Source organism: Eptesicus fuscus, chromosome 20, assembly GCF_027574615.1.
Source record: "Eptesicus fuscus isolate TK198812 chromosome 20, DD_ASM_mEF_20220401, whole genome shotgun sequence".
Classification (NCBI taxonomy): Eukaryota; Metazoa; Chordata; class Mammalia; order Chiroptera; family Vespertilionidae; genus Eptesicus; species Eptesicus fuscus.
Window position 1 is genome coordinate 30,268,786 of NC_072492.1, and position 14,506 is coordinate 30,283,291.

Genomic DNA, 14,506 nt, shown 5'->3' on the forward strand with positions numbered 1-14,506 from the left:
AACATATTAGAATGTATCCTTAAACCTAAGAATATAATACAAAGTCATGCTTTATAAAAATTAACTCTACACAATAGCATAATCAGTTCTCAAGCTTTGATAGAGAATGGCTAGGTATAAACTGCCTTGGAAAGAACACACAAAAATTAGGTCTTAAATTAGAAAGCCTTGAGCAAAACCTAAGAAGTTCTCTTCAGTTTTCTTCTCCCTTCTTATATACTTCAACTCTCTAACTCTTGCTCTAGATCAGGGGTGGGGAACGTCCAGCCCGCAGACCATATATGATCTGGCCCTGCCAAGGCATTAGGGATGAGTTAATTAAATGTTTGACCAAATATAGCAGGATAATTTTAAGTTGATAATTTTGTATGGCCCACAAATGATGTTATAAACATCCACATGGCCCTTGGCAGATACTACAAGTCAAAGAAAACCAAACAGACAACAGTAACAGATATTGTACCAAAGCCTCTTGAAAGTAAGGAGTGATTTGTTTATTTTTTAAGAGAATACCTACAGAGAGTACCATTTAAAACCAAAGGAAAAAATGAATCCTCTAATAGATTTTGCCTGGCATAGTTGTCTATTTAAAGTATGTGCCATGCCCTAACCAGTTTGGCTCAGTGGATAGAGCGTTGGCCTGCGGACTCAAGGGTCCCAGGTTCGATTCCGGTCAAGGGCATGTACCTTGGTTGCGGGCACATCCCCAGTGGGGGCGTGCAGGAGGCAGCTGATCGATGTTTCTCTGTCATCAATGTTTCTAACTCTCTATAAAAAATTATAGAGAGTTCGAAACATTCCTCTCTGTAAAAAATTAGTAAAATATATTTAAAATAAATAAATAAGTTATGTGCCATGCTTTTACATGTGTGTTGGTAGGAAAACTACTGTACATCCCTCAAATAATACAGGGTTAAGTGATTATATCCTTTGCTGATAGCTAGCAAACGAAGACTGAAGAGGACTACTGAAACAAAGATTGAAGAGGACTGCTGAAAGAGGGTATAAAAAATCAACCCAAGACAGACAACACCTCTCATTTCAAAAACACTTCCTACCTTTCCATAGCCCCCTTTACCAAGTACCCGAAGTAGCTCAAAACATTCTGGTCTGATTTTTTCTGGCCCTCTGTTCACACTAGTTTCTGAGATTTCAAATTTTTCACAATGTTCCATGCCACTGGGGAGAAAAGCAAAACCAAAAGTAAATTTGCAAAAAGTTAAATTACTTTCAGCATATTGTTAGAAAGAGAAAGAGAAATGTAATCCAATTTAGTAAAAGGGAATAATACATGATGGTAAATTTAGTATCTGTGTTCTAAATAAACATGATTCAATGACATGGTAGGTCAAGATTAGGGTGGCTTGATAAATTGCTTACTTATCTGCTAGTTTACAAAATGTGCTGACAAGTATTTTCACAAGCATCAAGCACCCCCAAACTAAGATAAATTAGAACAAGTTTATCAAGCTGACAAAAGAAAAAAGTCTTCCAGTTATTCAAATTTAGTTAATTCAAAATGTCTATTAAGGTCAGGCATTATCCAACTTCATTTGGCAGCTTCAGCAGAAAACCTGGGAACTTTCTAAAAATACCAATTAGTTCAAGTCTTTATGCTACATAAATTCTTGCTAATGCACTATAGCTACACATCTTTCCATATCTGCTATGAACATGATTTAAAGACTCCTCAGTTTCCCCTCAAGCCAAGGGTTAGGGTAGAGAGCACATTAATCACCATGCCACTCCGTGCCTAAAATGACTTTAGATTGCACAAATCTAGTTTGAATGGTGTATTACAAGCAAAATAAGAACCATTTGACTTTTGGTGGCATTTCTCATAATTTTATTTTTCAGTAAGAAAAGGTGTTTCTCTGTATTAAACGCAGACTCATATTCAATATACACTGAATCTGAATGATTATCTTTTTCTCAAAATCCATACATAATCTCAAAATCCTGGATAAGTTACAATACTAATGCCAAACTCAATAAATTAAGTCTATATATATAACTAGCTATTTAAGAACAGTTCGCTGGAATCACAGGATGGCTATGAACTAGAGCTGATAAACCTACTTGTAAGAAAGACAGAACAATGAAATATTTTGATATAAACTTACAGTTCATATGGTCCAACTCCCCCATGGTCCATGCTTTCATTTAACTGACCCTGAAAAATATATTAAAGTTTTAAAGATAAATCATCTCATACACATAAAATAAAAATATTTAATGCTTCACCCCATTACTGAAGGAGAATAAATGAAATAAAACTGACTAAAAATTCTCTATACTTTAATGGCAAATGTGGAGTAGGGGTGGCTTGATAAATTACTTACTTATCTACTTATTTACATTAAATTCTCTAAACTTTAATGGCAAATGATAGACAAAATAAAGTACACAAAAAATACTTGTAATTTAAATGACAACTAAGATACAGATGCTACTCATCAATGATCTACAAATAAAACCAGGTGATTTTTCTTTCAAAAATTACATATATTTTGTGGAGCCCTAGCTGGTTTGGCTTAGTGGATAGAGTGTAGTGCTAGGGACTGAAAGGTCCCGGGTTTGATTGCAGTCAAGGGCACATGCCAGGGTTGCAGGCTCGATCCCCAGAGGGGGGCATGCAAGAGGCAGCTAATCAATGATTCTCTCACATGAATGATGTTTCGATCTCTCTCTCCCTCTGCCTTCCTCTCTGAAATCAATAAAAAAAATATCTTTTTTTAAACTACATATATTTTGTGTATAATGAAATTGAAGGTACTACATGCTAAGTCTGTGTTACTAAATCCAATGTTTTATACAAAGTGCTATTCTGATACTCAAGACTAAGATAATTCTATGAGACAACACCTCTGTAATTACAACCTAACTAAGCCTAAGGTAACCACAGCCAGTTGAAGATACTGCAGTGCACAATGTGACTGATCAAATCAAAATAATTAAACAACACTCTCAAATTGTTAGGAGTCATGCTGGCCAAACGTTTAATTCTGATCATGGTATAAATAAATGCAAAATTTAATTAACCTTCTATACACTAGCAATGAATAATTCAAAAATAAAATTAAGGTACCTCCATTCACAATAGCACCAAAAGAATAAAATATTTAAAACTTAACAAATTAAGTATAAGACTTGTACACTGGATAACTATAAAATATTACTGAAAGAAATTTTAGTTCATTCAAAAGTATGTTATTTTTTAAGAGAATACCTACAGAGAGTACCATTTAAAACCAAAGAAAGTGGTTTTTAAAAAGACTTAAATCAAAAGACATTCCATGTTCATCGATGAGATGGCTTAATATTGTTAAGATGGCAATAATACCCAAATTGGCCTATAGATTCAACTCAATCTTATCCAAATCCTAGGTTCCTTTCTTGCAGATGTTGACAAGCTGATCCTAAAATGCACAAAAAGCAAGGTAACCAAAACAGGCAAAACAATTTTGAAAAAGGAGAACAAAGTTGGAGGACTGACACTTCCTGATTTCAAAACGTACTACAAAGCAGCAGCAATCAAGAGAGTATGGTACTGGCATATCACAGACATACAGGTCAATTAAACAGAACTGAGAGCCCAGAAATAAATCCTGACATTTATGGTCAACTGATTTTTTACAGAGATGCCAAGAAAATTCAATGGGGGAAAAAGAAGTCTTTCAATAAATTATGCTGGGACAATTGGATAACCACAAGCAAAAATTACTTTTGACCCCTACTCTACACGATACAAAAAAAACTAACTCAAAATAGATCACAGACCTAAAGAGCTAAAACTATAAAATTCTTAGAAGAAACCTAGGAAGAAGTAAATTTTTATGATCTTTGGGTAGATAATGATTTCTTAAAGACACATCTCCAAAAGGATGAATAATTAAAGAAAAAATAAATAAAATACTTATTCAAAATTTAAAACTCTTGTATTTCAAAAAGACACTATCAAGAAAGTGAAGCCCTGGCTTGTGTGGCTCAGTTGGCTGAGCATCATCCTGTTCAGGAGTCACCAGATTCCTGGTCAGGGCACAGGCCCAGGTTGCAGTCCTAATCTTCAGGAAAGGGCATGCAGGAGGCAACCGATGGGTGTTTTTCACATCCATGTTTCTCTCTCTCTCTCAAATCAATAAAAACACATTTTAAGGGGGGAAAAAAGAGTGGGAAAAAAAAACCCATTGAATAAGAATATACAAAGACCTTCCACAACTCAATACTGAAAAACCAGATAACCCAATTTTTTAAAGAAGATATTTCTCCAAAGAAGATATAAAAATGGCCAGTAAGCACATAAAGATGTGCAACATCATTAGCCATTATAAAAATGCCAACCAAAACCACACTGAGGTACTAATTCACATCCACTAATTAAAAAGACAGAAAAATAGCCCTAACAGTTTTGGCTCAGTGGATAGAGCGTCGGTCTGTGGACTGAAAGGTCCTAGTTTCTATTCCGGTCAAGGGCATGTACCTTGGTTGCGGGCACATCCCCAGTAGGAGGTGTGCAGGAGGCAGCTGATCAATGTTTCTCTCTCATCGATCCCTCTCCCTTCCTCTCTGTAAAAAATCAATAATATACATATATATATGTATATATATATATACATATATATATACACATATATATAAATATATATATATATATATATACACACACACATATATATATTTTTTTAAAGACAGAAAAATATTATGCTAAGCAAAATAAGCCAGTCAGAGAAAGACAAGTATCACATGATCTCACTCATATGTGGAATCTAATGAACAAAATAAACTGATGAACAAAACAGATCCAGAGACATGGAAGCATGGAATAGACTGACAAATCTGAGAGGGAAGGGTGGAGAGGGAGAACAAGAAGAGATTAACCAAAGAACTTCTATGCATATATGTACAATCCATGGACATAGACAATATGCGGTAGGCCTCAGGAGGGTGGAGGAGGTCAATGGGGGGAAAGAGGAGGAAATATATAATACTTTGAAATATAAATTTTTAAAAAATAACAAGTATGGCAAAAATGTAGATAAATTGGAACCCTCATACACTGCTGGCAAGTATGTAAAATCATACAACCACTTTGGAAAACAGTTAAGCAGTTTCTTCAAAAATTAAACATAGAGCTACCATATGATCCAGCAAAACTACCCCAATTATCTACTCAAGAGAAATGAAAATATATATTCCACAAAGACTTGGGCACAAATGTTCACAGGAGCATTATTCACAATAGCCAAAAATTGGAAACAACTCAAATGAACATCAATTGGTAAACTTAAAAAATAAAATGTGGTTGATCCATATAACAGAATACTATTTGGCCTAAAAAGGAGTGAAGTACTGATACATGCTACTACATAGATGATCATCAAAACATGTTAAGTGAAAAAAAAAGCCAGACACAAAAGGCCAATATTGCATGATTCCATTTATGTGGAATATATAGAAAAGGCAAATTTATAGAAATGGAAAGTAGGCTAGTGGTTGCCTAACACTAAAGGTGGCAATGAGGAGTAACTGTAAATACGCCCAAAGTTTCTGTTTAGGGTGACAGAAATGTTCTAAAACTAAATTGTGGTGATGGTTGTCCAACTCTATAAATACTCTAAAAGTAACTGAATTGTAAGAATAAAAACTTGGCAGCAGAAATTCAGTTATATTAATGTCAAAAATATAGCTTTAAAATGAGTGTTCTTGAATATAGTCTGATTATCAATTCTTTCAATTTACACTAAAGGATATTGTTTAATTAAAAATAGGCTCTATAAAATTAAAAGTTTTTATCCCAGCCTGTTTTGCTCAGTGGTTAGGTGTTGCCCCATGAACCAGGAGGTCAAGGTTCAATTCCCAGTCAGGGCACATGTCTGAGTTGCTGGCTTGATCTCCAGTAGAGGGCATGCAGGAGGCAGCCAGTCAATAATTCTCTCTCATTGATGTTTCTCTGTCTCCCTTCTCCTTCTCCCTTCCTCTCTCTAAAAATCATTTTTAAAAATATTTAAAAACAATTAGAAGTACCCCTATGTTCATAGCAGCACAATTTACCATAGCTAAGATTTGGAAACAGCCTAAGTGCCCATCAGCAGATGACTGGATCAGAAAACTATGGTACATCTACACAATGGAATACTATGCTGCCATAAAAAAGAAGGAATTCTTACCATTTGCAGCAACCTGGATGGAAATGGAGACATCATGCTAAGTGAAATAAGCCAGTCAATGAAAGAAAAATACCACATGATCTCACTCATTTGTGGATAATAAAGAACATTATGAAATGATGAACGAAAAGATAGGTACAGAGACAGTAAAGCATCAAACAGACTGTCAAATTACAGTGGGAAGGTTAGGGAGAGGTGGGGAGATAAGAGATCAACCGAAGGACTTGTATGCATACATATAAGCATAACCAATGGACACAAAACACTGTGGGGTGAGGGCAAGTATGGGAGTGGGGTGGGGTGGGGGCAATGGTAAGATATGTACATGTATAATACCTTAATAAAAAAATGGAAAATAAATAAATAAATAATAATTAGAAGTTTTAATTGAAAATTTTAGGATAATTCAAAAATTATTTAAGTGAACACATCTCTCTTCAAAGGTACCCGTATACCAAGCATGTTAAACTCGTGGCTCACAATGAATATTATTGCGGCCCAGCCAATATAACAGTATGTAAGAAACATTTTAATAAAAATTTCATAACTTTATTTTTCAATATCCTGTTATACATAATCATTAATAACAAACTACAACGTTTGCTAATGTCTGATTACTATAATCGTGTTGCCTTCATTTCCCTTACACACCTTATGCGCAGGTGCACAATTTCTCGCCACTAATACTAGTAGCAAATATTTAGCAGCCGATGCCACATCATTAGTCTTGGACTGACTTGTTTGGTGAGCGCAACAGGAAATATTTCGCTTTCGGAGAACAAGAAAAATAGGTTTATTTGCGTTACGCTTATTAATTTGTACAGTTATTCAGTGTCTGGTAAGATAATGTTCAAGAAAAATATTAATTTTTACTAAAATATTCTATTATTTTGTTAACAATTACTCATTTATTTCAGCCCTTTGTATTCAGTATGTCTTTATCGAAATAAACATACGTTTCTATGAAAATTGAAACTTTTGTTTTTTTGCTGCCCACATAAACTTAAACCTTATTTGGCCCATGTTAGCCTTTGAGTTTGATATGCTTGCCATACACAGTCAAGATACACAAAGAAAACTGATAGTATTCTTACACAATGAAAGAATGCTGAAATGCCGAAAACAACACAAGTTTTTAGTCATAATTCGCTCATGGTGTGTACAAGTCAAGATGACACCTAACACCTAAGATGTATGTTTCATGATTAGACTGAAGCATATGGATGGGGCAATACCAAGAAAAAAATATTCTTGCAGTTTCAACTTAATACAGTTTTGGGGGAGGGGAGGTGCCAGCTATGGCTAAAAGTTTTTTTGTTTCTGGTGTTTCATATAATCACCTATAATGGCATCACTTTAAAGACAAAAGACTAATTTCTCTCAGCTACAGTAAAACTGATTATATAATGTTTTCTTTAATGTTAGTTTTACTTAATTCTAAATTAAAGACCACAAAGTAGTTAACACTGAACCACGGCTTAGAAGCCACTTAGAAATATATGCCCCGTGGCTATGTTTCATTTCCGGAGCTGGCCAGACCTGTATTACCACTTGCATCTGTGCTTATAACTTCCTACCGTTACCTTCTGGAACAGAAGCATCAAACTAACATTATATAACACATACTGACAACTCTCTTTCACAGGAATCTCTTCATTCAAATATTTTTTTGTTGCCTTAAGCTTTCTGATTCAATCAATGCTTTTTGTGTGTGCCACTATGACTGACAAAATAGAATCATGAGCATCTAAGGTACTATACAAGATACACTATTTCAAACTAGCCCACCAAAATGACTAAAACTTTGTAGTTTTAAATTAAATTTGCATATAAATTCAATATACCTCAAGTCCCAATGAAAAAGAGCACAGTTTACAAAAATTTAAGTAAATTGTTACAAAATCAGTAAAATATTCTTAATCCAAATATTCATTAAATCATTTATCCACTTGCTTGGCTGTTCACAGACATTTCCTTACAAAGTAAGATTCAGTAATTCAGATAAATTGGGAAAAAGGGGTAAACTTTACCCAGAATCTTGGGTTATTTAAAAATGGGTCCTGGCCCTGGCCGGTTTGGCTCAGTGGATAGAACATTGGCCTGCGGACTGAGGGGTCCCAGGTTTGATTCCGGTCAAGGGCATGTACCTTGGTCGAGGGCATGTACCCAGAGGGGGGTGTGCAAGAGGCAGTTGATCGATGTTTCTGACTCTCTATCCCTCTCCCTTCCTCTCTGTAAAAAAATCAATAAAAAGTATATTAAAAAATAAAATAAAAGGGTGACATTGCTTTTTAAAAATAAAAAATAAATAAAAATAAAAATGGGTCCTGGCCAGGTAGCTCAGTTGGTTAGAGCGTCGTCCCAGTATGCCAAAGTTGCAGGCTCAATCTCCCGTCAGGGCACATATGAGAGTCAACCAATGGATGCATAAATAAGTGAAACAACAAATCTCTCTCTCTATCTATCTCTCTCTCTTCAATCAATAAATACATTTTAAAATTCTTTTGGGTAAATCCTAGAAGAAAACATAGGCAGTAAAATCTCGGCATTTCTTATAGTATGTCATTTTCTGATTTTTCCTCTCAGGCAAAGGAAACAAAAGAAATGGGACTACATCAAACTAAAAAGCTTTTGCACAGCAAAGGAAACCATCAACAAATGAAAAGACAACCCACTGAATGGAAGAACATATTCACCAATGATACATCTGGTTAGGGGTTAATTTTCAAATTTTATAAAGAACTTACAAAATTCAACACCAAGAAAACAAACAATTAAATTAAAAAATGGGCAAAGGACCTAAATAGATACTTATCCAAAAAGGACATACAGATGGTCAATAGACATATAAAACGATGCTCAATGTCTCTAATCATCAGAGAAATGCAAATTAAAACCACAGCTCAAATCTGTCAGAATGGTTTTATCAATAAATCAACAAAGTGTTGATGAGGAGGTGGAGAAAAGGGAACCCTTGTGCACTGTTGGTGGGTATGCAGATCAATGCAACCATTATGGAAAGCAGTATGGAGTTTCCTCAAAAAATTAAAAATGACCCAGTGATTCCACTTCTGGGAATATATCAAAACACCAATTCAAAAAAATATATGCATCCCTATGTTCACTGCAGCGTTATTTACAACAGCCAAGATTTGGAAGCAGCCCAAGTGCCTATCAGTATATGAGTAGATTAAAAAAAGCTGTGGTACATATATACAATGGAATACTAGTGAGCTATAAAAAGGAAAATCTTTCTTTTTGTGTCAGCATGGATGGACCTGGAGAGTATTATGCTAAGTGAAATAAGCCAGAGAAAGACAAATACCATGTGATTTCACTTATATGTGGAATCTAATGAACAAAATAAACTAACAAACAAAATAGAAACAGACTCATAGATATAGATACAGAGAACAGACTGACAGCTGTCAGTGGGGAAAGTGGTTGCGGGGCTGAGTGAAAAAGGTGAGGGATTAAGCAAAACAACAATAAAAACAACAGACAGGATAACAGTATGGTGATTGCCAGAGTGAAAGGCGGGTGGGGGAAAGTGGAAGAGGGCAAAGGGGTGATAAATAGTAGGGGAAAGAGATTTGACTTGGGGTGGTGAGTGCACGCTGCAGTATGCAGATGATGTGTTAGGGTTGTACACTTGAAACCTGTATGGCTTTATTGACCAATGTCACCACAATAAATTGATTTAAAAACATATATATAAATACTTTATGGTAAATATCTACTACAATGCAAGGTTAAACATTGATAATGAGTTGTTTTTCTATAATTTTTCATAATCATGAATACTTGAATGCATACTACCTATTTAGCACTTTTGTTTTTCAAAGCACTAAAAAAATTTAAACTTTTTGCTCAATAAAAATCCGATATTTCAATCTGAAACTCACGTAGTAAGCTCTGTGACTAATTCAAATTTTGCATTAGAGTAAAAATTGCAGACTTTAAATATTGCATTATAATTTTCTATTTCTACTTCAACTTTGTGTCTCCACAGAAAGCAAAGGTTTCCAACATTTTCATAATCTAATGAAAATCTCTAGAGGAGGAGGGAAAAATATCTCTAGAGGAAAACTTGCCCTTAGTTTCAACTCACTGTTCCCAAATTATACTATTATCAGCCAAAAAACAAGAACAAACAAACAAAATACACCCCCCCAAAAAAACAAAACAAAAAAACAAAACTCTTATCCATTGGTTTTATAATCATCCTCTGAGGTAATCAATCAGGGTCTTTTTTTAGTTAGGTAGCAGACATTCAACTTTATCTATAAATGTATTAAATTACTCTCCTCATCTTTTAGTTTCTGAAGAATATATATATTTACTAATACAGATTCATTCAGTGTAATATATCTAATTCAAAAAAAAGACATTACAGCCCCAAAATGCAGCCTCTTGTACTCGTACAGCGGTCGGCAAACTCATTAGTCAACAGAGCCAAACATCAAAGTACAACGATTGAAATTTCTTTTGAGAGCCAAATTTTTTAAACTTAAACTTCTTCTAATGCCACTTCTTCAAAATAGACTCGCCCAGGCCGTGGTATTTTGTGAAAGAGCCACACTCAAGGGGCCAAAGAGCCGCAAGTGGCTCGCGAGCCGCAGTTTGCCGACCTCTGTACTAGTATAACTGCATTTATTATTAAGTCTCTAGGCACAGATGAGAGTAAACTTGAATGGTTGGTTCCTTGGCAATGGGTAACACTGACAAGCTACTATATTTCCATGAATTAGCTAATTGCTTAATATGCCAGTATGTTGTTAAGAGTACTTTAAAGACTTTATCTCACACAATCCTCATTTACAGTAAAAAAAAAAAAAAAAAAAAAAAAAGTACCACAGACCTTAAACAATTTATTGTAGGTCACATAGTCAGTGAGCATGACTGGAAGGATTTGAATTCACTTTTGACACACCACAAAGAGGTACTTTATGAACAAGACTAGTAAATGCAATGAAGAACCTATGTAGTGGAGCTTGCTGAACTGAGTCAAAAAACACTACCACTAGTTATCTACATGGTCTTGGCCAACCATCTCTTTGGCCTATGCCTCAGTTTCCTTACTGAGGCTACTCTGATATGCACCAATGTTTAAAAAGTTTGTGTACTAAACTAAAGGTTATAAATTGGCAAATAGTCAGAATATTAACTAATATAATAAAGAGGAAATATGCAAATTGACCATCACACTCTCACAAGATGGCTGCCTAGCAGGGGGGTTAGTGAGGGACCAAACCACTGAACAAGCAGGCTGCGTGGGGCAACCAGACTGGCAGGGGAGTTAGTGAGGGATGACCAAACGACTGAACAGCAGGCTGTGTGGGGCAACAAGGCTGGTGGGGGAGGCCGTGAGGGGCGACCAGGCTGGCAGGGAGGGTCATTTGGGGGCAACCAGGCCATCGGGGGGGGGGGGGCAGTAAGAGGTGACCAGGCTGGCGGGGGGGGGGGGGGGCAGTTAGGTGCGACCAGGCCGGCGGGGGGGTGTGCAGTTGGGGGCAACCAGGCCAGCAAGGGGGGCAGTTAGGGGTGACCAGGCCGGCAGAGGGGGGCAGTTGGGGGCAACCAGGCTGGCAGGGGGCAGTAAGGGGTGACCAGGCCGGCGGGGGGCAGACACACGTTAGGAGCGACCAAGCTGGCAGGGAGAGGGCAGTTGGGGGCGACCTGGCCGGCAGCAGGGGGCAGTTAGGGGCGACCAGGTCGGCAGGCAGGCAGGTGAGCAATTAGGAGCCAGCAGTCCAGGATTGTGAGAGAGATGCCCAACTGCCAGTTTAGGCCCGATCCCCAGGATCGGGCCTAAACTGGCAGAAGGACATCCCCCAAGGGGTCCCGGATTGGAGAGGGTACAGGCTGGGCTGAGGGGACCCATCCCCCATGCACGAATTTCGTGCACTGGGCCTCTAGTATTATTATAAACTCATAATAGCTTGATTTTCTAAAAAATACAAACTTCTCTCATTTTTCAGAACATTTAAATTTTATTTTGGAAGAACCTGTATATCACTGAATCTCCTTGGGTGGCTAACCCGATCCCATTGCAACTGTTTTTGGCTTTCCACCTTGAGGCACCTCTTAAAACAATACACTCAAGCCCTAGCCAGTTTGGCTCAGTGGATAGAGCGTAGGCCTGTGGATTAAAAGGTCCCGGGTTCAATTCCGGTCAAGGGCACATGCCCGGGTTGTGGGCTTGATCCCCAGTAGGGGGCGTGCAGGAGGCAGCCTATCAAGGATTCTCTCTCATCAATGATGTTTCTATTTTTCTCTCCCTCTCCATTCCTCTCTGAAATAAATAAAAATATATTTTAAAAAAATAATACACTCAAAAGAAAAATTTTCAATTCCAAAAGCATTGCTAAGTATGATATACTATTTTGCTGAAAGCTCTTCCTCAAAATCCTCTCTAATTACCTTTGCTTTTTTTCCCAAAGTTCACCCCAGGGCAGTGGCCACATTTCTTTCTTTCCTATTTCTACCAATTTCTCCAGCCTCCCCTTCCACACACTCTCAAAATTCTATTTGCCTGTACCCAACAGAACCAATGTCCAGGAGTAGGCCAAAACCCAATGAGGTTCCAGGTCATAATAGGTATCTTAATACAGTATTTTACTGCTACCTCCTTTAACTTCTGGATAAACCAATGGTCTAGAAATTCTATCAGATTTTATAAAGCATCCTTCCTATCAGGTTTTCACCCTTACCCCAAAGCCACTGTCAATATGTGACAAGAGAATACTACATGTAATGAAAGTAATCCCATTTTGTTTTCAAGTTGTATTAGTGTATCTAATGTTCCATTAAAAGGCTAACTGGAATTACTTATGCAAACATATTTAAAAAGTACACATTCACTATCCACCTTCCAAACTAATTTTGATTTAGACTCATTTGATTGGGGGAAAAAAACAGTATTATTTTAGTTTCTTAAAGTTTTCAAATTTCTTTCTATATATAAGCATCTCAATCTTTGGTCAATAAGCAGGGCCAGAAGGGAAAAATTGGATGAAGGAAAGAAAGGGAAACCCCCTTATGTAATTAGAGCAAACTTCTGACATGTACTCATCTAGACAATGGAATTTAGAATCTAAATTACCGTAAGGATTTGCCCAGAATCAGTGATTTACAACACCATTTTTAAACTTAAGGTGTAATTTGTGATTTTTCAATAAATTTATCTTTAAAAAAAGAATGATATTCCACAAACAATAACAAACTATTAAGACAGCAAAGGTAAAACCAAGCTATGCATAGGAAAGACAATTCTACATTTAACACCCTAGATTGCAGCAAGGAAAGCCCTCACACCACCATTCACAAGTCTCAGTTCAAGCAATTTATTTTTGGCAAGCCAAATCACAGCTGTCAACGCTGGGTTTTTTTCCACCCCAAAATTATATAAAGTATTTTGAAAAAATATAGACATCTTCAAATGGGGGGAAAGTAAGTTATAAATGCCGTGTGTTGTTATAAATGCTTTTTTTAAAAAAAAAAAAAAGTCACACGGAAGGAGTTTTGTTTTTTTTTTTTAAAAAAAAAGAGCAAACAAACAAACCCTGGAAGATGCAGCAGAGCCCCCTTGCTCCCGAAATAAAACTCCTGGTGGCTGTAACAGCAGCGGCAGCGCTACTCCCGACAGAAGTTTTCAGCTGTCACTTCTAACAGCTGAGCGCTTCCTAGGAGAGAAGCGACAGGCCGAGAAGAGAGGTGGTTGTGGGAGGTCTGAAGATTTAATACTTGAAATCTTACACTCGAAGGGAAACCCTTCCGCACTTCATCTGCACTTAGGGGACACCCAGCAAGCGCAGTCCCCCTCCCCCCAACACGCGCTACACCACTCGCGCCCCGCCACACTCAGGTCAGCTGGAGGAATCCACCGCGCGCCCGTGCTCGGTCCCTGCATTGGCTGCTCCTGGCTGCGCTGCTCTGGGGCGAGGGACGCGACCTGCACCTGCGAGCCCCGCAGCGGCCTCTCACCTCGGGCCAGGTCCGCCCCGCCCGCTCCCCTGTCTCGGGCCGCGCGGCGCTTCAGCTTGTCCGGGAGACTACGCACCCCCTGGGTCTCCGCGCTCTCGGACGCGCCAGGCTTCCCGGGCCCGCCCCGCCGCCCCGGCCCGGCCCTGTCACCGCCGGCCCCCCGGGACCTCGGGCCTCACCCCCTCCTCCAGCTCATCCTCAGAGCCCGCGTCCTCTGGCTGGTCCAGGTCTATGTCAAACACTCCTGCCATGTCCTCAGCTTCCCTGTCTCGGAAGTCCGGCGCTGGGTAGAAGCCGTCCCGCCTCCGTCGTCGCCTCATGGGCCCGGACTCACCGCAGACACCACCGCCGCT

General features: G+C 38.1%; 1 protein-coding gene across 9 annotated transcripts in view; it reads right to left on the bottom strand.

The window, feature by feature from the left end:
- Window positions 1-14,473, bottom strand: part of RPS6KB1 (ribosomal protein S6 kinase B1) — a 52,776-nt gene extending 38,303 nt beyond the window's left edge. For 7 of the 9 annotated variants that reach the window (XM_054709549.1, XM_054709548.1, XM_054709547.1 and 4 more), the window contains exons 1-3: window positions 14,333-14,473; window positions 2,124-2,173; window positions 1,059-1,179 (exon numbers count right to left, since the gene is read on the bottom strand). In XM_054709549.1, the coding sequence (XP_054565524.1) occupies window positions 1,059-1,179; window positions 2,124-2,173; window positions 14,333-14,473 (312 nt within the window). Of the gene's footprint in view, window positions 1-1,058; window positions 1,180-2,123; window positions 2,174-3,343; window positions 3,827-13,731; window positions 13,835-14,332 lie in introns of those variants that run through there. The other 2 variants (XM_028157498.2, XM_028157499.2) reach the window with 2 other exon arrangements.
- Between the last annotated feature and the right edge of the window lie 33 nt (window positions 14,474-14,506).